Here is a 25,562-nt window from a genome sequence, read left to right as displayed (position 1 = left end):
CCTTTCAAGAATTGGTTCTTTCTGGAAGAAGATTTTTTTGACGTTGGCAGAGGAATTAAAGTAGCCCTAGAGTGGTCATATTTATGCACAGGGCAACGGGACTGGAGTCGATTGCAGAATCGCTGCGGGTGTTTTGATGTCAATGCCCATTTAAAATGACGTTGACCCCTTTCCTTAGAAGTCCATAGTGAAATATTGAACCCTTGTGTCCCTTTACAATGCTGTTCAATAACGGATTCAACAATAAGTAAAATAGATTGTGTCTGAAACTGGCTTAATTGCTAGGCAATACATGCAGACAATCAACGTTCTGTAAAATTGTCCCTGAAAAATAAATTAGTACCAACGGTCAAGTTAGACATAGATAGCATATTTTTTATGGAACAAACACTTTGACGCTCAACTGTCATTTCACTGTTCATTAGCAGTTCACGTATGAACATTCTATCGCAAGAAAGACTTTTTGGTTGATTATCCAAGAAAATTTGTTGTTCTCAGATCACAGGCATTAGATTTCAAGAGAAAATAGCATTTATCCACATCTTAAGGAATGTCATACAATCCGCATAATATACAGAACGTTTCTTCGGATATTCAAGTATTATTGTTTCTGAATCATCTTTTTATCACGAGCAAGGAATCTCATTCTAATAATTGCCACTATATTTATATGAAGCATGAAACAAATTTCAACGTTGATTTTAATTGCATATGTACACATTCTTTGTTTTTATCTACTGTATTTGGCGTTTCAGGTTACCAACAGATACCCTTATGAAGTTGTTTGTAACAATTTGTTTAACAGAGTTTGAGTCGCTGTCTAATTTTAAGCCATGGGAGTTCTGGATATTTCAAGTTCTGGATATTTCAAGTTTAAAAAAAAACCATGTTTTAAAAACCCATTTCATGATCTTGACTCAGGCTTGTGAAAGCCTGTCTCTTGTCGCCTAGTCTAGTAAGCGGTACACGCAATTTTAACAAGGCGACATGTCTATGTGGTTTGATAGAATCTCTCATAAAATTCCACAGATATCATATCCAACTCTACAAATACTAATTAGAGGTGAGGTGGTAGCAGAGTTGCCTTGATTATTTCTCTATTAACAGCAATTGGTAGCCTTTCATCACCATACAACAAAACATTAAGTAGCATTCCGTTTGAAAAGTTGATAGGCCATGTTTATGTGATAATGCACTGACACCTTTGAGAAGAACATGTCTAAAACATAAATGGAAGAACAGCAAGAAATGATCTGTATCCTCAACGCCATCATTTATAGAGCACATTGGATCAATTTTATCTTTGAAATTATATCAAATCTTATGCAGGTTCAGCTTGCTTAAACGAGCACGTAAGTGGGTAAGAAAGAGCTGCTAGGCGTTTTGGAACATCGATACTTAATTCTGGTTTAGGAGTGGGGCAAAGTAACAGAAGTTTTTTCTTGAAAGAAGTTATTGTAGGTACTTCTGGGACGAGTTTGTTAGAAAGTGTGGTGTGGAGATAAAAGCTTGCTTTGTAACTTGCGGTTCTTGCACATCCCAAAAGTTACTAATGAGGCAACGAAAAATGCATACTAACTTCTTGTGTATGCGTCCCCATCTCTATGGTCGCCCCAAAGAAATTGTTTCTAAGAATTTCCCGTTGTATCCTCGACATGGGTATGAGGCTACAATCGCCGAAAATGGCGGCAGTTATCTCGTGGTGTTGACTCGTGCTCAGGGCAAACGATAGCAGAAATCCGAAATCACTTGCTATGCATATTGGAGAATTTCTGCGCGAGGCGAAGTGCTGTATAAGGTGTTTGCATAGATTATCTGGAAAGCATAATAGAGCAAATTTCGTTCTCAGAAGGGCTGGTGACGCCGAGGTTGGTTACTAAAATTTTATTTTAATTAATTATATTTAAGATATAATACGATAAACTGTAACAAAGTCTTGCTGATTAATTAACGGAATACAATATTTGTCCAGCTTTAGCAAGCAAAACCTCAACGCATGGATAGGTTAACTATTTAAGCAGTAAGCTAAGTGGTGTTGCGATATCCGTGCTTTCTATATTTTGATGATAGAAACGCGTGACATGACACTTTTATGATGTTGAGATACCCAATTTCAAAAGTTAAAAATTTCAACTTTTTATTGGACAGTCTCGCAGCTTTGAAACCTTTATGAGACTTGCTGGAAGTTTTTCAAAACATTTTTAACAGGTTCTGTTAATTGCGACATGATAAGAGTTCAGAGTAGCCATAGTGGGGCGTAGCCGTCGCTCCCATGCAAATGGTACCCCTCATGTCAAATTTGTACCTGATGTGTCGAATTTTCAAACACTTTTCAAGTTTATTTCTTTACTTTGTAAATTTTTCAACCCATTGCCATTGTTTGTCATTTCCAGATTTTGAATCTGCATTTATCCATGTTTATTATTTTCATAAATAGCAATTGATGGATTCAAGTTGATGTCATCAGTTTTGTATCTCACTATCTACAGATCTTTTTCGAAAATGGACTTCAGAATTGAAATCTTCATCTTGTTTGGACCGTTCTTGAATATGTTGTTTGGACCGTTCGGTCGCATGTTACTTTGTTTCGAATGTTTAGATATTTCTTTAGAGTTGACGAGAACTTACTGCTGCAGTGAAAAAATTTCACTACAGCAACAAATTCCATTGAAATGTATAGGAAAAGCTAAATTTTGAAAATGTGGTAATTCGCAGCCTGACAGCCCAAACAATTTGAAATTTTTGGCACAGACTAATTTCAACATTAAGGTTCCAATTCTGTTATCCATTTTTGTCAAATGTGAAGATACAAATTGCTCAAATCTGAGAATAGCACCTATTTTGAATATTTTAGCATGCAAATGTAAAACATGGCGCAGAGTTGCTACAAAATTGTCAGCCAGTATTGCAAGAAGAACATAAATCAGAAAGCTGCCCACTGTGTTTGGGAATCCTTGGAGACAACTTTTTGAGCAGTTGTCTGAACAAAGTATGCTGTTTTATTGTTGTTTGGATCTTTTTCTTCATTTCTTTAAAATTTTTTAATTTTTGTTAGCAACCTGTAGCAATAGATTTTCTGTTCACCAAGAATACTTTGTACCGTTTTGTTACACTTATTGACATTACTTGGCAAGGTTAATGTTTGAAAGAGTGTACCAAAGAATTGAATTTCCATTTATAATCAAATTGTGAGTGACAGGAGCACAACAATATATTTTCCAAAGTTTCCTGAATTGAAAATAAACTTCAAAGAATTTTTTTGGTAAAAGTGGAAAAGTGAAGTGTCTCTGAAAAAGTATCACATTTTTTATCAATTTTAGATAGCAAAGAAAATGTTGGAAGATGACTATGACAGTGACACATTCTCATTGAATGCTATGATTCCCAATTCAATAGCTATAAGACAGGTATGTGATTTAAGTTATGTGACAAATATGCGAGGAAAAGTCTAGTTGGGATACTAACCATTACTAGGTGTGTGGTGGTGTTGTGCAACCCATAAAATGTTTCCAAGAAGTTTCCTATACATTATGTCAAACAGCCTTTGTTTCCATCTCATAACAGCCTGAAATTCTTTATTATGCCTATATCAAATTTGTTCAACATTTCTTTAGAACAAGGGTACTGAATATTTAATTATTTTGACTATTAAAGTCATGTCAAGAAAAGATCACAGTCATTCAAGAATTTATAGATGTCATGTCTTTGATCCTATCTGATGAGGTGTTAAGCTTTTTGACTGGGGCAGAAAGTCAACAAAACTGATGAATGTAAACTTCTCAAATAAATTGGCTTCATAGGCATACACAGGGAATTCCTGTTCATTTGCTGTTCTTTTCTACATAAGTCTTAAAATTGATTTTTATGTACATTTGTTTACTTTTGTTTAGCCTTAATTTTTTCACTGATTATTCTTAAAATTCTCTATTTATCTGAAACACTAAATTGTTATCATTGGTTTTGCTAGCACTCATTGTATACATATGCAAAAGAGAAACTGAGGTATGTGATTGGCTGTTAATTCAAATTTTACATGTTCTTCAAAAAAGATTGTAGCTATTTATCAATAATGAAGCCAAACCTATGCTAAATTTTCAAGTTTCAATAGACTTCTATAAGGCAGCCTTTCCACTAGCCTGGGTCAAAACATATCCAGGTTAAAAGTTACCTGTTTTTGCGTCGCGTTCCCACTAACTCACTTGAAAAACAGATAAGTTTGAAAATGGGTCTCAAAGTGGGTCAGTTTTTACCCGGGTATCTTTTGACCCACCTGCGAGTTAATGGAAATGCTGAAACCCTGATAACTTCTGACCCACTTGCAACAACAGCAACATTCAAAAATTGAGATGGCGCCAAAAATAAAAAAACAAAATCCTGGATGTCGATGTTGCTTTCATTGGCCTACAACAATAGAAATTGAAGGATTATTGATGCAAATACCGATTACTCTTACAACTTTTCACCCTGGATACATTTTAACCTGGCTTAGTCGGAATGATCAAAAACGGATTAAAAACGGGTCGAAGAAAAAAGCTGTTTCTCTTGACTCACTTGAAAAACGGATAAGTTTTAACCCGGATGTTTTAACCCAGGCTAGTGGAAAGGCTGCCTAAGATTCTTTCTTAATTTACAACTAGTTTGAAAACCCTTGCTGGCAAGTAAAAGATGGGAATTTCTAAAATGGGAATGAAGAAAAATTTCTAAATGATGCCTTTCATTTGTTGTGACTGAAATTGAATCTTCTACCCTTTTTCTTGTAACAGTTCCTGTGTTCATTTATATATTGTAGTAAAATTTAATGTTTTTTGGAAGTTTGGTAAGAACCAAAATAGTAAGATAATGTCAATGTACTTAATTCTGGAACAAGGTTAACATTTTGCTAGTCTTTTGTGTTCATATAGTTGACCATTTTATTTCAAATAGTTAATTTCTAACTGAATGAGCAACTTGGTTTTCCTAAGACAGACTGTCACCAAAAAACGTTTTCGAAAGCTCAATAGAATACATTATTGATGGTTGCTGTGAATCCTTTCTCTTCTTAGAGACGAAGTATGGAAACAGGAAGATGTTGTTTCAGTGAAAGATGCTTTGAAATATGGACTTACTGAAAAATTAGAAGAAAAAACAAGAAAAAAGTGCGATGTCAAGGTTTTATATTCAAAATTTTGCTTTGTCTGTTTAGGAAATTTGATAATGCTTTAGTATTTTGAAAATTTGTTTTCATGTTACATTTATAACATTCAGCTTGTAAATGAGTTTTTAGTGTGCTTTTCAACAGTTATATGGTTGATTCTGAGACCATGCCCTTTTTATATTGTGGAATGTTCCCATTTTGCAACATTTCAGTACCCCATCATTAAGCACATTTTACAAAACTGGAGAAAATAAGAATGCCTTACCCTGCCTCTTTGATTTCCTGCTAATTTTAAATTGATGTACAATTTCAGTATTGGGCTCTATAGGTTAGCAATAGTAGTATCTTCATTTATGTGTACATCAGTCGGTGTACATGTGTCATCTGTCTAGCTGTTTTCGATTTGATATGCATGAAAATAAATAACCACTCATGTGTGGATACAGGGAGTTTATTTTGACCCTAATGCTCCATTGGGGATATTTTCTATAGGCAGGCAACACTGATTGGGCAACCTTAAAATTCATGTGCTGAGTGTATATATTTTCTATTTCCCTACTTAGAGTTTTTGTTCTTCTACTCCTTAGAGTGTCAGTCAAAAGACTTTAGTATATCTAGAATTATTTTTTGCAAAGCAATTTTAAGATGCAAAGGTGTTATAAAAATACTATTTTTATTACAGAGCGACTTGAGAGTCACTGTTGTTGCTGATTACATCAACGATCGCAAGGAAGTCTCGGCCTTGTAAGAAGATGCATTGATTAATATATCTAGTAATTCATTTCTCAGGTTGTGTTCGAATGATGAACAAGCCTGTTCTTTTTCTGAGAGGATTGCCCATGTAGATAAATTCTTTGAAAGTGCAAATATGGAGATAATGCAGCATGGACATTATTAATTGAATTGTCAGTGCATTATGATTCACATAAAGAGAAAACAAAAAACTTTAGTTGCTTGAATAAATCATTTGTTGTTAAACTTGCCCTGAGTGAGAAAGATAATAGATAAGCTGTGCCAGTGTTAAGAGGCAAGCTTCATAAGACAAGGACAGCCTTTTGTTAATGAGTTTTGTAAGTGTAGACTTATTTTAAAAGTGTTTCTTTAAAATATCTTGAAATTAGGATTCACTTCTGATTTGCTCCTACTTTACAGAAAGTGTCATGATGAGAGAAAATGTCTTTAATGAATTATTAAACATCAATTTTGATAATAAGCTCTTACATTGAGCTAGGCAGTGTTTATTGAGAATATCTGGTGCAAGGTTGTCATGGGTTCTTCAAGCAAAGTTGCGACCAACTGCTGATATTTCAGAGCAACCAAGGTCACTTTTATTTCACAGCCTCTTTCAGCTTTTTGGCATCTGATTTTCCAAGATATGCTCTTTGTATTTTAAGAACTGTCTCAATTTGCATTATCTAATGTTATTTTAACATATAGCAGGGTCGTCAGTGAAAAGGAATCTAATAACAAAATTGACTGAAAAATATTTGCTTAGAAATAGATTGTTTCTGAGGGGTCAAGAGGGCAAGCTCTTGAAACTAACAAAGAGCTAAAAATAAATATAAGATAGTAATTTTCTATCAAGAAACTTGAACTACTGAATAAAAAACATGTTTAAACTAGCTTTGTGCTCAACATGTTAATTCGATTAGATCAGGTATGTTGTTCATTATACCAAAATAGCATTAGCACGAAGTGTTATCTCTAACTGATTTTCTTATCATACAGTAATCTTTTTGTAGAATGCAATGTAGTAAAGGATCAAATTCCAGAAAAAGGAAGGTAATGGAAAACATATTTCAAATAGTTTTCTGCCATTTTTAATTGTTTCCAAAAAGGATGTTGGTTTTTGAGAAGCAGTTTATTTCTGATTATACATTATTTTATCCTTCACATTTTTTATCAATTTTGTCTATATGTTTGTCTTTTCTAGTTTAGAATTAGATAAGATGTGTGATCATGCTTGTGGTCTAAGCATGCTTAAAGGTCGATAATTGACTTTTCACCCTTTTATTTACTTTTGTTAATTTTTCAGTTTTATGTTAGTATGCCTCACCATTGATTATGAAGCAATAAATACAAAGTTATGGAGGATGTATCCTAAAATTGTTGCTTGTTAGCTTAATGACTCCCCTTCCAAAACTCACTGAGATCTCTATTTTTGTAACAGTATGGTGGAAAACCTTCACAAAGTATTTCTAGTATTCAAACCACTCTAGATGAGATGAAATCCATGGAGACTCTTTCAAAGTAAGTATCAATCATGTTTTGCCATAGCATTTGTCCAACAAGTTGAAAAACACGAAGGGATTTGTTCTAGATGCGAGATCTAGAACTCTATATACTATTTTCGTTGTGTCCCCAATAAGCTTGTTAAGCTAAATATTTTTTGACACATTAATAAAGTTTTTGATTGATTGATTGATTGATTGATTGATTGATTGATTGATTGATTGACTGATTGATTGATTGATTGATTGATTGATTGACTGACTGATTGATTGATTGATTGATTGATTGATTGATTGATTGATTGATTGATTGATTGATTGATTGATTGATTGATACTGTCTCTATTTCAACTTCGATCATTTTATGCTGTCCCATTTCTTAGGTATGCAGACTGTCCTCCGCAGTTACCAACCGAGTCTTGCAGCTTGAAAGATATTCTTTGTTTTCAAGAAGCCATTTACGTTGCAGGTCAGAAGAATCTTGCTTCATACCTTGTTAGTTGGCTATAAGCCTATATTTAATACAGAATAACGCTATCAAACGTGTACTGATTCTGCAAGCATGCTGAAAACAGAAACAGCAATGTTTATAAAGAATAGAACAATGGGGCACAAAGAATGTTTTAAATAAAGTTTTTTCAGCTCAGTATTCCAAAATTGTTTTGTAGACTAAACAGATTTTAGCAGATTTTTGTTTGTATCATATATGTCGTTTCCAAAGCTCCATGTACTCTCGGAGAGTAGCATTTTCACAACAAACTGTATTTCATGCCCATATGTCTCTTTGTGATATATTTCGGCATTTTTCTCTTGATTCATCGAATGTTATTCCTCTCTCTTTCCGGAGCACTGCAGCAATTATCATGTCTGTTTGCTTTCTACAAATAGGATCTGCTGCGAACAGTCTGTTATTAATGCCGGGTGATTTGTGCTCCTGCTTAATAGATCATCGCCATAATAGAAAAGTATTAATGAAAAGAATAAAGAATTTCAAGTTTTTAATGTTGCTTATGCTCATCAATAAATCTTCGTCTCTTGTTTGGCTTTCAACAGGAAGGTACAATAAATATTCAAGGGAATTAAGCCAGACGCCTTGGATAATCGATGGAACCAGAAAAACAGAATCCTCAGTACAGGTGAATGTTTTCATGGATTGTCCTTTCAAAATAATTCGAAGTAATTCGCCGTTGGCAGTAAATGAAAGGTAGCAAGTCATGACTCGTCGGCTAAACCAGCTGTCTATTGCTTTAAATGTAACATCAGCCTTTAAAAGGTTATCTTATCTGACCGTAGAATGAACGTAGAATCTGCATTGATTTCTTTACCATGAGTCAGTAGTGGCACTAATATGAAACTGTGACTCAAGGACTTTTAACGAGGCAATCCAATATCAGCTAGGGTTGAGCAACCATAGACTGTTAGCATCATCGGGAGCATAGCATCATCAGGAGCATAGCATCTTCGGGAGCATAGCATCATGGGGAGCATAGCATCATCGGGAGCAAAGCGTGTCTTATTTTGAAAGTGATCTTGCGAAGCGATTGTTAAAACACATCAGTTGTAGCGTACTTTGCTTATTTTAGAGGTTTGGCCTTGACTCCAGCAGGAATACGATTCCTGGGAAGAGGGGGATAAGGACATTGCGGAAAACTCACCCTCAAATTTTCGGCAGTGTTTTTGTTGACCTACATAGTCATAATTGGTTGAAGTAGGCCAAATCAAATTTAATGTAGGAACCATATAATATAGGCTGAATTATAAAAAACGTTTTTTGTACAAAATTATTCATATCGCTAATGTATATGTTCTTTGCCATAGTTTGTGATTATTTTGTTGTGACTTCTTGCTCTTTTCAACAGGAACTGATATGCGATAAAATATTGCACTATTTTCGTGCGACAGGTAACATTTTTTGGCAATTTAACCTCAAACCAAAGTAGAGTATTTTTATCAGCGTCCACCGATTACCATTTCTTTTGCTAATTCAGGAATGTTCTAATCTTTACATAGTAGAGTAGGACATTGAGGGCTTTTTCTTTCATTAAGTTAAGTGGAAGTTCCTTGGGATTTTCTAGCTCATTTGTTCTTGAATATTATTTTGAATGTAAAAGTTTAGTGCTGGAAAGCATGTAACTTATTCACACATATATCTATGTATATCTATATAAGTTGCAGACCAGAGCGATGTTTGGTTTGAAAAAAGTTTCCTCCATTTTCAGATTTAAAGTTTATCTCGGCCGGCAGAGAAGATGTTGACGTAAAAATGCTTGGATCAGGTAAACCTTTAATGGTTTTAGAAGGGGTACCAAACTGCAGACCCGCCAGCCACCCTCAGCCTATTAACAACTTCATGTGTCCTACTGCACAGTAACATGTCTGCATATTATTGCTGCCATTTGCGTTCCACCATGGCTTGTTTTAATGTCTTTGAGTCTGAAGCTCTTCTTTCGATTAGAGCTAATCACTGTAAGGTTTGACTAAGATTTTTAACCGAGATTAAATAACAAAGATGACAAAACTTGCGACTTGTAAGCCAAGTGCATTTGAATTGATTATCTTTTCGATTAAATGTTTTAGAATTTTTCTTCACGCAGGCAGACCGTTTGCCATAGAGCTCATTAACTCCAGAAGAACTAAAACATCGGAAGAAGATGTCAAGGAGCTCCAGATTTCAATCAACAGTTCAACCGACATGATAGCTGTCAATCGTCTGCAAATGATTCCAAAGTAAGCCATCTTTTGCTGCATGTTCCCAAATTCACCCTCATATGCCAGATGTAACAACACTGGGCCATATTGTCGCCTGGTATTTCATTTCTTTGTAAATGGGCTCGCTTTGTTATACGTTTGTGATATTCCTGTATAATTCCGGTTTCGCCGTATAATTTATGCAAGGTATTCCTCTGTAAGATCGTAAATTAGTCCAACGCTATGAATATTTATCTAACCAAACTTTCACAAGGTATTTCCTGACCAACGATGACTTGTAAATCTTTGAAAATTTTAAGCAAATTTTGTTTCCTTCTGTTTGTTGGCTAGTAGACTTTTTTGCCTTCAACAACTACATTTTGAAGGAAAAATGAATTTAAAAATTTATTTTACCGCTTTTTAGAAGTCAATTGTTTCTAAACATATCGAATATTTCATCACCCTTTGAAGCTAATCGGTGTGAATTAAAAGAATGAACGATTTCATGAAATGCAAGGCCTTTATAAGCAGCCTCTTTATAAGCTTATTTTGTATTTACCAAAAACAGCAAAGTTCTATGCACATTTAAAATCTTTTCTTTCCTAGAAAAGATCTTACTTTACTGAAAGAAGGCGAAGAGCACAAAATAAAACTCTACAGGTGAGGATCCTAACTTCTTTCTCAGCTACTTAGCTAAATGACTTGATGTTTTGTTCAGATTTCGATTAGTCAGACTAGTGACTGTTTGAAGACCATGAAACTGGGCGTGAGAAAGAGAATACAAAAATGTGTAAACTGGTGTCCAATTGGAAGAAAGGTCTTGTTTTCCACTGGCTCAATGTCGAGTTCAAAATTAAAAGATTAGCCTCAGATTAGAATTACTTTCGCAGTAAAAATATTCAAATTGCTAATTTATTAGTCAGCCTGTGAAATTGAAATTCCTGTGTTATGAAACTATTTTCAATGTTTGAGCAGACGATCCCATGTCCTGAGAAAATTTGTGGAAAGCAAAATATGACTTGTTATTCAATATTATAGTGGAACATTCTTGCTTTCGTATTAACCTTCAACCATCATTAAACATTTGTGTCTATCGATAATTAAAAGATGACGAAATTTGATTGTTTATTGATCGGAAGATAAATTTAGCAGCTATTTACAGGAATTCATATTGTTCAAGGAAACATTGGTCGATGTGATCCTAAAGTATTCAAAAAGTAAATTTGATAGACTCTCAGTTCAATTTGGACTTCGATATGTATAATATGTTTATATTTGAGATTGATTAACCGTTATACAAGTAAAAGTCCTTTATCATTTTGTTGCTGGCTCCAGTGTCAGTCCTACAAAAGGGTCTTGAACATATTATCCACGTCTCAGTGCTATACCAGTACACGAAAATCTGTGTAACTTTTTCCGGTTGTAGTTTTTCCATTCTGCATATTTCTCATGTTTTTTTGCAAGGCTTGACTGCGGAAGATAAATTGTTTCTTTGATTGCTTAATTTACTGTCAGGGCTTTCTATGAAACTTTCTTCTGGTTTTCAAGACCCAGTTTTTTTGTCCATATTCCTTGTGATTCTGCGTTATACACCCAATACAAAATAGTTTTGTACAATGAATTTACAATCTTGAACAAAACTTATTCAAGTAAACTTCATTTTTTTGAAAATACAAGAAAATTATTGTGACAAAAATAGCCTTAACCCCAATCCTCAAAAAATCAATGCTGAGCAGAAGCCACAGCATCTAAGAGAAACTCAGATTTGTTCAACACTAAAATTGATGGAAGGTGGACGGGGGCTGGAATAGGGTTTTTTTTATTTTTGAAAAATTCTTTTTTGGAAAATCTTAACAAAATTCGTCCAGGATTGTAGATGTTGAACTAAGAGTAAACTTCGGATTGCCCTCTGAGATTTTGAGGTCACGTGTTCAGATAGAGGTTTGGAATCGATATCCTTGAAATGAGAATTCTGATTAAATCTGTCAAACCAGACGAGTGACGCACCTATATATCTTTTTCTTGCAAGTACAAACCTTTCTAGTCATGTTGTTAATTTCATATCAATCAAACCCTTCCACCCTTGAAGTTAATTAACCGTTATTTTTATATTTCTTTATCCTAAGGTGCTGTGTGTTTATACTTCCTGTTATATTTCGTCTTTAAAACTTGTTATTAACTGCATATAAAGCATGTGATTTCTGAGTCATAAACGAAGCTGTGTCACATACGTCAGCAGAATAAGTGTTGACATTAAAAGAGTACTGAAGTAGGAGCTCTTCAATGCATTCAAGATTAGTTATATGTTAAACCGACATAATCCTCAAAAACTCCCCTGTATTAAATCCGGTCATTTTTAAGACCAAGAACAAATCCTATGAATTGCAGAAGCATTTGCTCTGAAGGTATGGAAAAATGTTTATACTATAGAAACCAAGCCAAAAAGGCTTATCAAGAGGGAGTACATGCCAGGCTCTTCCATTCATTTCTACGTTATTTTTCCTGTGGCAGCTGATTCAGCCTGTCTCGACGTTTTTCTTTCTTTGGCGCTGATTTTCTACTTCTTTCTCATTTCTCCTATCTTGTTTGTTTGTGAACGTTTCCGCGCGTCTCCCATTGCTGTTCCTTTTTATAATTGTATTACGTCTTTCTGGTAACTTTCAAACTAATTGTGAATTTATTCTGCGAATCTTTGTCCCCATTTTTCGTTTGGTAGTTACTCCCTTTCTCTTTCCACTGTTTCTCTTGTATGCTGATATTGCCAGTTAGAATAATCAAGCTGATTGAAAAACACTTTTGCAAACCTCTGTATCTTTGTCCATTTGCGTTGTTTAAGTTTCATGAACAACGTTTCAGCTATTTCCGAAAATCTCTCATTGGTCCTTTGGACCAATTTTTTGAAATTATCTCTTTCCCTGAAACCTTATTCTATTCTTTCTAACTTGGAAGCCACAAACCATTTGTCCGGTTTCAAACCACGTCTAGTTTCAATTTAAGTCCGGTTTCAAACCACGTCTGTTTTCAATCTAAGTCCGGTTTCAGACTCATAGATAGCGATCTTTTAACCCATGACCAAAAACAGAAAGCCCACAGATTACATCTACTATTATAATATTTCAAAAAGTTTATGGCATCAAATTTAGCCAGAGTCCATCTAGGTTTTTGGGTTAGTGAAGTCATTTGAAGAAGGTTTTTAAGTGATTTATCTTCACTAAAGTTAAATATAGTTTAGTAGATCGCCCGTCTCTGAACCTAAGACGATTACGTAATTGCAGAATCTGAATATTTAAATCAGCGTATTTGTCTTTTTCGTCGGTGGTAGATCGTGGGAACGGAATGCTCATGAGAGATGGCAGTGAATAAAATCTAATTAAGTCTTCTGGGGTCAAAGAGAAATAAGAAAACTTCTCGGTTTATCCAAGAACGTTTACAGAGAATTGATCGCCTGTTTTTGTTGAACTTGACTTCACCTGTCTCTGACTGTCTAATGGCGAGTGGCTAGGAGTATGTCTTGTTTGCCAATATGTCTATTCGTTCGAGTTGACCCCCCTTTCATTGAGCCAATATATGGATTAAGCTTTCTTTACTCTCAATTTGATGTTCCCAATTTGGAATGCAAAAAGTTTTTAATTCACAAATAGAGGTAGACTGTATTAGTTTTGATAGTATCTATTTCCTGTGATACGCCAGGTCGGTTATCTGAAAAGAGCCGTGTAGATGCAATCCCATCCTCCTCTCTAAACAGAGATCTACTTCAAAACCATTTCTTCATAATGCCTAAATCCTCGTCAAACTTAGGCTGAATTTTTTTACTAATCCAAGAATCTTGACGCTCTTCAACTGATACATCTATTTGCTCAGTTAAGTCAAGTCATACGGTAGTTATGTAAACAATATACACATGCCGAATCTCTCCAAAATCCTTTTTTGCGAAGCTGAGACTTGATCTATAACGTATCTCGTATGTCTGTTTTCCAACCATCAAAAAGAAAGTCCTTTGTTTAGGCTGTTTTGTCAATGGACTGATTGATTTCATGTGATAATTGATTGACAAAATGATTGATTAATTGTTTTGAAGCGATTGGTTGATTTATTTGTTTATTGATTTATCGAATGCAATGATTCACTGAAGTGATTAATGATTGATTGGATGATTTGAGACTTGAGAATCATTTCAGCAGATAATGATTTTTGTCAACAGCTATGTCTCCATCTAGCAATCACAAATCAAAAAGAATAATGCATAGTTTAAAATAACGTTGAGGAAAATTCAAGGCAATCGACATACACTTAATCAGCTTAAGCCACCTGTCAATCAGTATTAGCCAATCAATAAGCAAAGTTTTTAAAGGTTAACTTTCAAGATAGCAAGAAAAAGCGGATCTTAATTCATCTGGATTTAGATAGAAGTAAATAGAAGATTGTTGTGAATCTTTTACAGCAAAGAGTTTTTCTTTTTCAGAGCTACTGTCTATGCAAAGAATGGAGTGAGCGATGAAAAGCTCGAAAGTCTCCAAAATGTAAAGGTACTTTGGATTTATCAGTGCTTGAATTGATGAATGTTACTGCTTACCTGTTACCTGTTATGAAGCGACTAATACTGTGTATCTGTTGTGCTCAATGAAATTAATATTATTGGCCTTTTTTCTTTACTTTTATGACATTTTATGCTTCTTCAAAGTTTTGTTAACTATAAAGAACAGTTTTATTAGCCATGAAAATAATTTTATTAGCCATAAAGACACCTATAGAGAAGCATTGCCCACGTCAAGATATATATTACTTTCATTACAACATTTATGTGCTACTGATCTAAACATGCCTTGTGAGATGGCTTTATGACCGTCTACATCAAGAACACAAACCGACCTCCATTGTTTATCTGCTCAGATAGTCGATATGCCTGCTTAGATTGATGTCATTTCTATATTATATGGCTATTTTTTGTAGCGAAATACTGAATTGATGTTTTTCTACAGCACTTTGATGGAAATGAATATGTTGTCTCATATTTGAATTAAACAATGTTCAGAAAAGCACAGCGGAGAATGATTAAAGTGTTTCTTTCTCTTAAGTCATCTTGTTTCGAATTTTTGTGTGGATTTGAAGGAAAAAATGATTTGGTTAAATTATCACAAAAATTAGCGAAATTCACAGATAATTAAAATCCTTTTTGTTTCTATCGTCTCCATGCTATCCCAGGATACAGAGGAACATATAATAGCTCAATTCTTTTGCATTGTTCACAACGCATGCACATTACTATAGATGCTAATACTCTGATTGCACGTGACCTGAACCAGATCGGATCCAAAAATATCCGATATTTGTGGATCTGATCCCAGGCGTTTACACGGGATCCGATCCAGATGAGATCTAAAGATTACGCGCATGCGCTTTTCAAAAATGGCATGCATCAGAAATCTATCAAACAATTGAGATTAGAACAAACAGTTCCTACTGAACTTACCACTCACAATTAAACCTGAAAGAGCTGTTAACAAAGGACAAACTCGCAGCTAAACCAACAAATAAAAGACATGCAATAATCCTATTTATCAGTCTTGATGTTTCGTTTTCTGACGCCAATTCTACGGAATACATCTTCTTCAATGTACCTCGAATTGACAATTATTCTGGCCCACTTTCAAATAAACATTCGACTCTCGTGTAAACGGGGTCTAACATTTAACGTCATTTTCTTCATCAGATATTCAACACACTATTGATTTGAATTTCGTTTTCCAGGATCTTGTCATCTCCCAAAAAACTCCCGTTCGTGTCTTGCACAGGTTATTTGCCCTTTTCCTTTCGCTTTTTATTCTTTGAAATATTTATCGTTGATTAGGAACTTACTCTTAGTTTGCAAATTTTCGTTTGCATTATTTGTTGACTTGTGGATGCGTCAATGCAATGTCAATACAACATCAATGCAACGTCAATGCAACGGCAATACAACATCAATGCAACGTCAATGCAATACGCGTACGATTAGAATTATTATTTGAAAAGCTCCTAGAATATTCTCTGTAATTTCTGTATAAGCAATTATCTCTGTATATGCCATTTCCTTGACAGGTATTCACTTAGTAGTTAGACAGTTTTGAGTTGCTAAGGAAGTTGCTTGTTTCAAGTAATAACGGAATATTTCTATACATTTTTTAACATTGGTATAGTCTGCTGCCACTGAAAGATTTTAAGGAAACGATATTTAAATAGCCCTTATCTTACTTTAAAGCATTTTGTAAGGCTAAGATAACTTCAATAAAGAGTTTCCCAAGACAGCTGGTCAAAAAACGTATCAATTTCTTTTCAGCACGACTGTAGCTTCTTTTGCACGCAAACTTTTAGTTTCAATGCATATCTGTGCAGCAATGTGCGGCAATCATTGCAGTGTGCAACAACGAAGAATGTTTGTGTGACAGAATATCCAGTTGTCTTGTAGGTTTTATTGTGTTTTCCTATGGCAAATTGACATCGGTTAACCTTTAAGAACTGAATTAATTTTCAGGAGACCATTCGCAGCAAGAAGCAAGACCATTCACTCGATATCAGCTGAGAGGATCGACCAAAATCATTTTACTCTTAATCTTTCCACACAGGCAGGGACGTATCCTTCAAAGCTATGTGTCAGCAATTGAACTCTTTTCATTAAGGATAATATTTATTGCGTCGATTGGCTCGCAAGTTGACATTGATGAAATAATATGACATAATCTGACATTCTGAGATCTGTATTTATTTTTTTCGAGGAAGTATGATGTTGCCATTGTCTTGTAGTGTATCGTAGTTCCAATTGTTTAGGCTTGATGGAATGTTTTCTTAATTCTGCGTCAATAAGATACATCAAGGAATTTGTGCATGGTGACTTCAGACGGACGTGTCCTTCACTCGGATCTCTTCTTGAAACAGAGGTTGATATTCTGGAACTTGATGTACAGGTTAGTCATTTCAATAGTTTCAAGACCAATCACCATTCGCTCACTAATTTCACAGTACGCTATGGGTGGGATATCGCCTATGATTGCTTCCAAGTAAATCGAAGTAATATTACATTTGAGGCTGGTCGAGGCTATGAAGTTGGTTCTAACTATTTGACCCTTTTTTAATTTTTTCTTTCTTTCACTTTTCCTTTGTCACATTTTCCTCTCTTTCATCCTTCCGTACTTAAATTCCGTATCTTAAATTCCTTTGATATTTCATGTGCAGCAGCTGAAATCCTTTGTGAACCTGCTTGACTAGGACAGGATTTTACTTGAATTTCGTCTGTCTAGCTTTGTGTGTTTGAGTATCAAGATATCACTAGATATGACTTCTTCTCTCTTTGTAAATACGTTTCAAACCAGTCTGTGAATCAGAAATCGTCAGAAAATATAGGTTACTAAGAATTATGTGACACTCATGCCCCCATTTCTATAATAAGCAATTTTAATCGTGACTTGAATAAACACGATTTACTTGGAGTCTAGGCTCTGCCTACGGCAAACAATTCTAATTCTCCAAGAAGCTGTGCAAACAGAAAGTTCTCCTTGAAGCTCCCAGAACTGCATTTTGACGCCCAGACATTGGTTTTTGTTGCTAGCTAGTAAATTCACTCAGAAAATTTTTTTTCTTTTTCAATGACAACAATGTTTTATTTCTTTGATTTAATTTCTACCTCAGTATTGCTGTGTGATTAACACAGTCAAGGAAGAAACGGCCAAATTTTCTTCCATTGCAGGCAAATATTCAGTGTCATCATATTTTGTGATTGTAATTGTGCTGGAAAGGTGAAGTATATTAATAGCATCTTCACCAATACAGCCACCTTCTCATGGAGTATGAAAATCATTTTTCAATTTATTTTTTATTAATTTATTTTTGTATAGGATTTTGAACTCCATGTCAGCCACCAAATCTGTTTCTTCATATGAAAAATGTGGCCAAACTGCAGCTCTGTGAAGAAAACCTTCGAAACTTTGTTAAAGAGTTTTCAAAAAATCCGAAATGGCTTGCTTGAATAAGTAAAGACACTTGGATGAACGTCAAACCAGAACACGGGGCTCGAAATTGTTCAATTACAACTAGAATGACATTTTCAGGGCTGAAGCTTTCGCTTAAATTTAATGTTTAACTAACGGCTCTGCTCAAGATAAGGAATATGGACTGAGGCTTGGGAACTCTGGATTGTTCAATTTCTTTTCAAAGGCATTTAATGGTATTTTAATTTTGTATAACCAATGCAGAGATGCAAGCTTATGAAGCTGGCAAATGGCACTTTTTTCATTCTGAAGCTTTGACAACAAAATTTCATCATCTCAAAAGAATGTCTTATTGACTCTCTAGAAATGGGCGTGCATAACAGGAATATATCGCATACACAAACTGCGCCAATGTTTGAATAGACTAACCTGAGATAAAGAAACTCCTGCTGATTAATCACCATTTTAAGTTGCAAAAGCTCCCTATTGAAATATGAATATTTTTTTGATGACTCTTAATCTAAAAATGGAACTTAATTTGCTTTCAGTATTACTTTACAAACATAAATTTTTACTTGTTTGGCTATTAGTTTGGTTAAATATAGTATGCATATTAGATGTGATGTCCAATCTGGACCTGGGCCTAAAATCAAAAGAGATGCTTGTCAATATTTATTCACCTCTTTTCTCTAACGGACGATCAAAATTATTCTAAATGCACCTTAGAATGGATCAATATAAATTGTTTTGATTAGAGAAACTTATTATTCGTTTCTTTTGCTTACATTTGGAAACAGAGAGGTTTTTTGTTAATGTCAATGGTTTTAATTTGAGCAAAATCTTTCGTTCCTTATCCTCCTGTGTTGTCGAAATTGTAATGATTCTGAATTGTAATGTAATGAAACTGTCCAGTGAAACACAACATTTCTTTCAGGAGGTTGAACTAGTATGGCCGCCAGCTAAAGAAGAGGAAGAAAGAATTTTTTGAAAGGCTGCAGCCTTTGGTAACAAGGTATGTTCAATAGGCTTGGCTTGAGAAACATTTGGTAACCACAAAGGTTCGAAGGAAGCAGGATCTTTTTCAGAAATTGTAGCTCTAGACGATATCTGAAGCGTATAGAGGTGGTATTAAAAGACCTTCTGCAAGATCTGATTCAAGTGTTGTTTCTGCAAAATATCCAATAGCTCCCTCTGCAAGATATCCAACAACAAGTCCGTGCGCACGTTTGCACTTTGCTAATGATTTTAAACCAAGATATCGCACAGAAGTTTGACCTTAAATGTATGTTTGCGCAAGAATTGAAATGAAATACTGCTGTGATGAAACAAAGATTAATTATAATTCTCATCTTTATTTTATTTGCCATGTGGGCACGTTTCTTTAAGCAGCTCAGCCCACAGTATGTATTTGTCCATTAATTAGTTAAAAATAGTCCTTTATGGATATGACTTCTAATCGAACATATAGCTAAAGACATTTTAGTGAGATGACATCATTCTTTGCTCCCTCACCCCTTGTATAATTCTTATTGACAAAATTGATGTGTATGGTACTTTTGTAAAAAATAGGAGCCTTTATTATTTGAATGATAAAATTTAAGGCAAGTAGAAATGTACAATATTTAAGTGTTCTCGATCTCTGTTTGGAATTTGTTCAAATTTTTGTTAACTATCAATAAAAATTTTGAAATTTCAGTTTCCCCATATGGTTGCATTGTCATTTTTTAATTTAAGTCGGTTGTATGGCATGTGCTTTTCAGAGAGACGTAAACCCTAAAGACATAGCTCAAATCTTCCGTAAAGCTATGGTTTTACATGTGTTGCTTTTTTCAATATCAAACTTTGTTCGTATTCGAGATAGGCTGTTTGAAAAGGGTAATGAATGTTATTCGCTGAAAGTAAGCTTATATAATTGTTCCCCAAAACTTTTGAATGTCACAATTCTTTCACTAACAACAAGTAGTTAGGTCAAATTCACTACGTCTTACGATATAGATGGTTTTCTTTATCTCAAGATCTTTTATAAACCCCTAAATTTTCATAACAAATGTAAATGTGCCTTCTTGCTCAACATACACGCATAAAATTGTGGGCAGGAAATTTATTGTTTTTTAAAGGATGGCAACGAAAGCTCCAGGGGGCTGGTTTTGCGCAAAAAACGGAGAGAAATGAGTAATGATTTTTTCTGCAATGCTTTATGAAGCGGAAAATGTTCATGATAATAATCTTATGTCCAAATGAATATTCTAAGGAGGGCGAGGGGGGTGCAGAAAACACCTTTCTTCATCAAATCGCATTCTGACAGAAGTTGTAGCTTTTACCTGGCCAAACTGTGCAAAGCCATCTTAAACCCTATTTTCTTGCTGCAGGTTAAAAAGCCGTCATCCCGTTGCCTCTTTTTTCGCATATTCTGAAATCAAGAATCAATGCGAGAGCGGTGATGCAGTTGTGTCACTAAACCCTAGTGACTTTCATTGATACTGCGAATTTCATTTTTTTTCAGCCACACCTTCTCACTACGTGCTCTCATTATTATTCATGTCTGTATGGCTCAACCATCAGTCATTCTGTTTGATGAATCTAAGAATGAAGAATATATATCCTTTTTCCAATTTCGGAGTAGCAATATCCAATGCATCTCAAACGTCGGGAGTAGCTGGGATTTGCTTGATGTCTTCTCACATTTATTACTAAAATAAAAGCTTGAATTCTTGTGAGATTCTAGGACTTTGCACCTGGACCCAACTGGTGAAGTCACACTATCCAAGACCGTTTTCCACATTATCTCCTGTTACGAATTTATTCCTTGTTTTCTCTTTTTGTAACGTTAAAGAAAGCTGCGTCAATGTACTTAGTTACCCAAAAGAGTCTAGCAACCTTTGTGATGACAAGATGTCCCTTTATTATACCACTGGAAGTTATACTTCCTTTTTTATGGTGCAATTATGAAAGAAAAATTAGGTAAATCGAGAGTTTTCTGATCTGAAAACAAATAGTCAGTGACTATGCTACTGGTGCCAGCTGCAGATGAAAACGAGATGAAGTAATCTTGGTTCAAACAAGTTTATTCTAAAGTTATCTCGAGGTCCATATTGAGTATGGTGAGGGACAGATTATCATACCAAGATTGCATTCTTTGATTTCAAACAGTCTCATAATTTCGTATACAATGAAACCTCTTTATAACGGCTGGCACTCAGACCAGTGTTGTATAGAGGTGTCCGTTGTATAGAATTTCCTCTAGGTGCGTTTAACCACTTGGAACAAAAATATCTGTCCGTTGTTGAGAGGTATCCGTTGTATAAAAGTGTCCGTTTATTGAGGTTCCATTGTAATTAAGTGTCTATTCCAATATCTTCCATTACCTAATTACAGCAATAACATACCATAAATATTATTACAGCTACAACGGCTTGTTACGCATAAATTTCCACGTACGCTAGGATAACATAAATTTCAATACAAATAGAAACGTTATTACCAGCATATACTATTTTCAGCAGAAAATGAAAATGTTCAAATCAACATAATTTTTAACAGATTGGGTTGAAGTGGTTGGGCGTTGGTATTGTACTTATATCAAGCCTCTTGATACAAATTTGACAACTAAGTTAAACCATCTTTGGTCATCTTGACTCAATATCCAAACAAATTGATCCTAAATTTTCAACTGTTTGAAATAAGGACTTATAAATTGGATTTCATTTAAGAGGTAGCATGTTTTATTAGGCAACTCCGGGCATTCGGTTAAAATTCATTGCCTAAATTTTCCCTGCAAGCAATTAACTGATTTTAGGTAGAGAAGGACTGAAAGCCAATGTTCATAGATGGATCAAACGATTCTTCCGTCTTGATATTCTGATCACCTGATTTCCCTTTCCCCTTGTACGAATAAGGGCAGTTTGTGACTGTGTAGCCCCATCTGTTTATTAGCTATTTTTTTGTAAACCAACATTAAATAACATGAATAAAAAAATCGCCCTCTGGAAGCGTTATCACTACGCCTCGCCAAAACGTGAGGTAAAAGCATGAAAAGGGGCCATGCTTCACCTCTTTTGGTGATTTGAGCGTGAACAAAGTCCTTATTTGTTCATTCATTGTCACTGTGTCATAAATAATCCCATGAGCGCTTCTATCTTCTCCGCATTAAACTCCCCCCTCCCCCGTTCTGCGTGAGTTTCTTTTTCACGAGCGTGACGTCATTCAGACGACCAAGTGACCCTTAGCGTTTTTCTCAAATCTTTCCATCGTTTCCTCTGGTTTCAAATGGTTTTGACCCTTGTACCTAGGTGGTCCATTTGTCGTTTAATCGAACGTTCTATTATGTTTACTGATTTTGTTAAAATTTTTAGTTATGTTATATGATATCTTTTGTTCCCGTTAGTTTTTCTATGTCACCACAAACGTATAGAAACATGGAAGCAAAGGGGCACGTCCCCGCTTTTTATAAACAGTTGCTTCATTCTCTTGAATGTACACGTCCCCCCAGTACTCGATAGGATCAGCTTTCTATTTCGTCTAAATTAGACGAGAAGATGTTGAGGGAAAGATAATATTATTGGTAACGTACTTTTTTTGATGCAATCCTATGATTTTGAAACTACCTTTAAGGAACCAAAATTTAGTCACAGGCGTACCCTTCGGGTAAAATTGGCGTTCTTTGTCGGTAAAAGGGCGTTCTCTGGCGGTAATAAGGGCGTGGTCGAAAAGTTTCATTTTTCCCGCTCAGAGTCTAATGGCTGGTGCCACCACTGCGACCCCTCCCTCCCCCGCATAAGCTTCCTACGTCTATAACGTCATGCAGATAAGAAAAAGTAGCTTGGGAGACTATCCGAGAATAAGAAATGAAAATGTTGTCAGGGCAATTACTACTTGTCTTCTTCCATCTCATCAAAGAGGAATGACATGTATGCTACTAGAAAGGGTCAGAGATCATAACAAAACTTCAAATCCGGGAAAGAGTATTACTAGTATCGCCAAATTCCGTAGTCTGTAAGTTCCATCCATATTTTCGAATTACCAGAATCTTTTTAAGGCCATTTTGCTTACATACGACTGTAGTTGAAGCTTCTCAAAATGTTCTCTTGAACCTTCCAATCTACTCCTTCCCTGAGCCTTCTGCCCTAGGCCTTTCCTATTATTAATTGCGGTGCTTTTGTGTGGCAAAACATGATTGCTGCTGCTGTTGATGTATGAAAAGTCATGCGTCATTTTAATGCGCTGGAATGACAGTTTCCTCTATATATTCTCATGAGGGCTTTTCCAATCCCTCTTTAGAGGGCAGAAGCTGCTTCAATCTCCTCTTACGGCAAAGAATCCTCTGCATCATCGACCGACCTGTTTGGTTTGAATCAAATACCCTTTTAATGCCATCTATTGTCATGGATGGACACCTTCCCATTTGATCTGTGAATTGTTTTTGATTCTGAAACCCATTTTGAAATTTATCTGTGTTTGCAGAATGTTTGTGTGGATCAAAAGCTGTTTGACTAATCAAAATATAAATACAGTAAGATTTATGCGAATTACAGTTAAGTGATTCTTATTCCTCGAAATTCGATATAAGAATCCTTGTTTTTGTAAGGATGAAGACACCTAGGCTTTCTAAGCATTTGGAATTTAAGACAAAAGCATCTAGATTCGACTGCTGAGTGCGTGGTTATCGGAAAATTCATGTCCTCCGGATATTTCGTAAATTCTTGCAGCATATCTCAACCAGCTTTGTGAAATCTTTCACCAAATTGCCCGAAAACGCTGAGCAATTTTCCCATTAAACTCAAGAGTACGCTTTAGTTATACTTTGATTATTCCAGTTACATTCAGATTATGACGACACTACTGTCTGGCTGTTTGTTGTTATTGTTGTTGTTGCGTTTGTATTGGTTGTTGTTGTTGTTGTCGCTGGACATTAAAAGCAACCCCGCGTTGAAAACCCACATAAATGAACCTGTGTTTACTGAGTAGTTCGTATATTGAAGGTGATTATGTGGCCATAAAAAAATCTTGGATAGCCTGTATGCAGACTCTGACTGGTTTCAGTTCGTCTCAATGTTTCCTACTTCGCTACTTCGCGTTTAGTTTTATTGCTCTGCTCTGAGGATCATAATCTGCAGCTTCTTTTACTGGTTTTCACACAACTTTATTTATGACGTCCGAGTTTAACATTTTGATGATAACATGATAGGGGTTATGATGATTATTATTTATTTTGTGGCTTAAAGTTTCCCTCTTCGGGCTACGTTTCAGGCTGTGTTTGCAGCGCAGTCTCCTGGTTCCCACGGATGAAGCCACTGCGTTGTTGACTAGAACAGATACCATAGATAATTTGTCAGCTGCTAAAACAAAACAAGATTCTCTCCAGTTAAGCGATCCCTATTTTACCACCTGTTCTCTTGTTAACCATGAAAGTAAACACATTTTAGTTTTATTGCACATTAACCCATCATAATAAAACGTTCATTTCGAGATAATTTGCATGTTTGCTGATGTAAGTGCATGTCCATCACTTAGGTTCGCTAATGCTTTCCATTTGAGATTTTCTGCCAGTTTCTTCGCCTCATCCTGATAATGGTGTCAACACTCAGTTCCTTAGTTTATTCTAATTTGTACTTAATATTTGATATTTAATACTTAATATTTGAACGAGTACCCCTTCTTTCTTTCACCTCTAAATGACTTTCCATATCACACCTGTGATCATATCTGCACCCGGATGGCTTTCAAATAAACTTGTTTTTATGAGAACCAGACAAGTTTTGCTGTGGCTCGATGTTTTTTGGATAATTGAAGCTCTGCTTCTCTTATTGTTGGTCTTATGTGAACATGTTTCTACAGCAGCATACTATAAATTGTCTCTAAAAACAGTTTTGCAAGGCATTTTTAGTTGCACCGTTAATTTGTTTGTAATATCTGCTCTTTTCGTTAACTTGAGAGAAAATTTCCAAAAATGTATTGTTGTTTCCCAATTTTTCATCCAGGACTGGACGCGTTCCTATGGTGTTCTTATCTTTTGGGCAAATCGAGCCTTACTGCTCTTATTAATTGTGTTGTTATAAGAAAAGAGTGGAACAGCCTTTGCGTGTTTGTAAAAGACTTTTGTCAAATCAGATGTCTATAATCTTATGAAATCTAATTTTCAGGTCTTTCCCACATTTGCTTGCTCGCCAGTTTCTGTTCTCACTCCGTATTTCAGTGTATCGCTTCTATGTAGATTTCCTTAGACGAGTGTGGTGCTTATTTAGACATGTTAATAAGATAGTTTACCCCTTGTCTGGCCTGCGTTGTTGACATATATGTGATTAGGCTGGTATTATAGAGACCTCTTTAGTGGAGAATATTCGCTGGTTGTTGTATTATTCTTCAACTTGCTCAGGGTGATCGAGTAAATAGTGCCAGGGTAATGGCATTCGTTGTCTTCATCACGCCAGCAACATCTTTATGTTTAACTGCAGTCATTGCCAAACAGTGCACGATAATTTAATCCTGTCTCGATGAGAAACTGATGTTTCAGAAATTATTTTGATTGTGTTAACAGCAAACAGGAGCTTA

At 35.3% G+C, this 25,562-nt stretch overlaps 1 protein-coding gene across 2 annotated transcripts; it reads left to right on the top strand.

The window, feature by feature from the left end:
• The first annotated feature begins 23 nt into the window (after positions 1–23).
• On the top strand, positions 24–20,008 carry LOC135687682 (tRNA pseudouridine synthase Pus10). Of its 2 annotated transcripts, none has more exons than XM_089110527.1 (19): positions 24–1,868; positions 2,855–2,989; positions 3,321–3,407; positions 3,968–4,002; positions 5,043–5,148; positions 5,817–5,878; positions 6,877–6,916; positions 7,305–7,384; positions 7,749–7,834; positions 8,419–8,501; positions 9,225–9,267; positions 9,585–9,641; positions 9,960–10,092; positions 10,660–10,713; positions 14,516–14,573; positions 15,802–15,845; positions 16,565–16,663; positions 16,895–16,994; positions 18,949–20,008. In XM_089110527.1, exons 1-19 carry the CDS (start codon positions 1,755–1,757, stop codon positions 19,000–19,002), a joined length of 1,470 nt encoding a protein of 489 aa, XP_088966653.1. In that variant the 5' UTR covers positions 24–1,754; the 3' UTR covers positions 19,003–20,008. The 2 variants fall into 2 exon arrangements, with proteins under 2 accessions (XP_088966653.1, XP_088966652.1); XM_089110526.1 differs by having other exon boundaries at positions 14,516–14,579.
• Positions 20,009–25,562: the final 5,554 nt, after the last annotated feature.

This window comes from Rhopilema esculentum, chromosome 10, assembly GCF_057945365.1.
Source record: "Rhopilema esculentum isolate cy_ngs chromosome 10, ASM5794536v1, whole genome shotgun sequence".
Taxonomy (NCBI): Eukaryota; Metazoa; Cnidaria; class Scyphozoa; order Rhizostomeae; family Rhizostomatidae; genus Rhopilema; species Rhopilema esculentum.
Note: the sequence above shows the minus strand (reverse complement) of the source record. Positions and strands in the feature narration are given on the sequence as shown.

What these genes read in the sequence shown, in the direction of transcription:
- LOC135687682 (XM_089110526.1), top strand. Translation starts at nt 1,755, where the DNA reads ATGCATATTGGAGAATTTCTGCGCGAGGCGAAGTGCTGTATAAGGTGT. An exon ending in TATGCAAAAGAGAAACTGAG is followed by an intron (nt 4,003 to 5,042) that starts GTATGTGATTGG and finishes TTCTCTTCTTAG; the next exon opens with AGACGAAGTATGGAAACAGG. An exon ending in CAAATTCCAGAAAAAGGAAG is followed by an intron (nt 6,917 to 7,304) that starts GTAATGGAAAAC and finishes TTTTTGTAACAG; the next exon opens with TATGGTGGAAAACCTTCACA.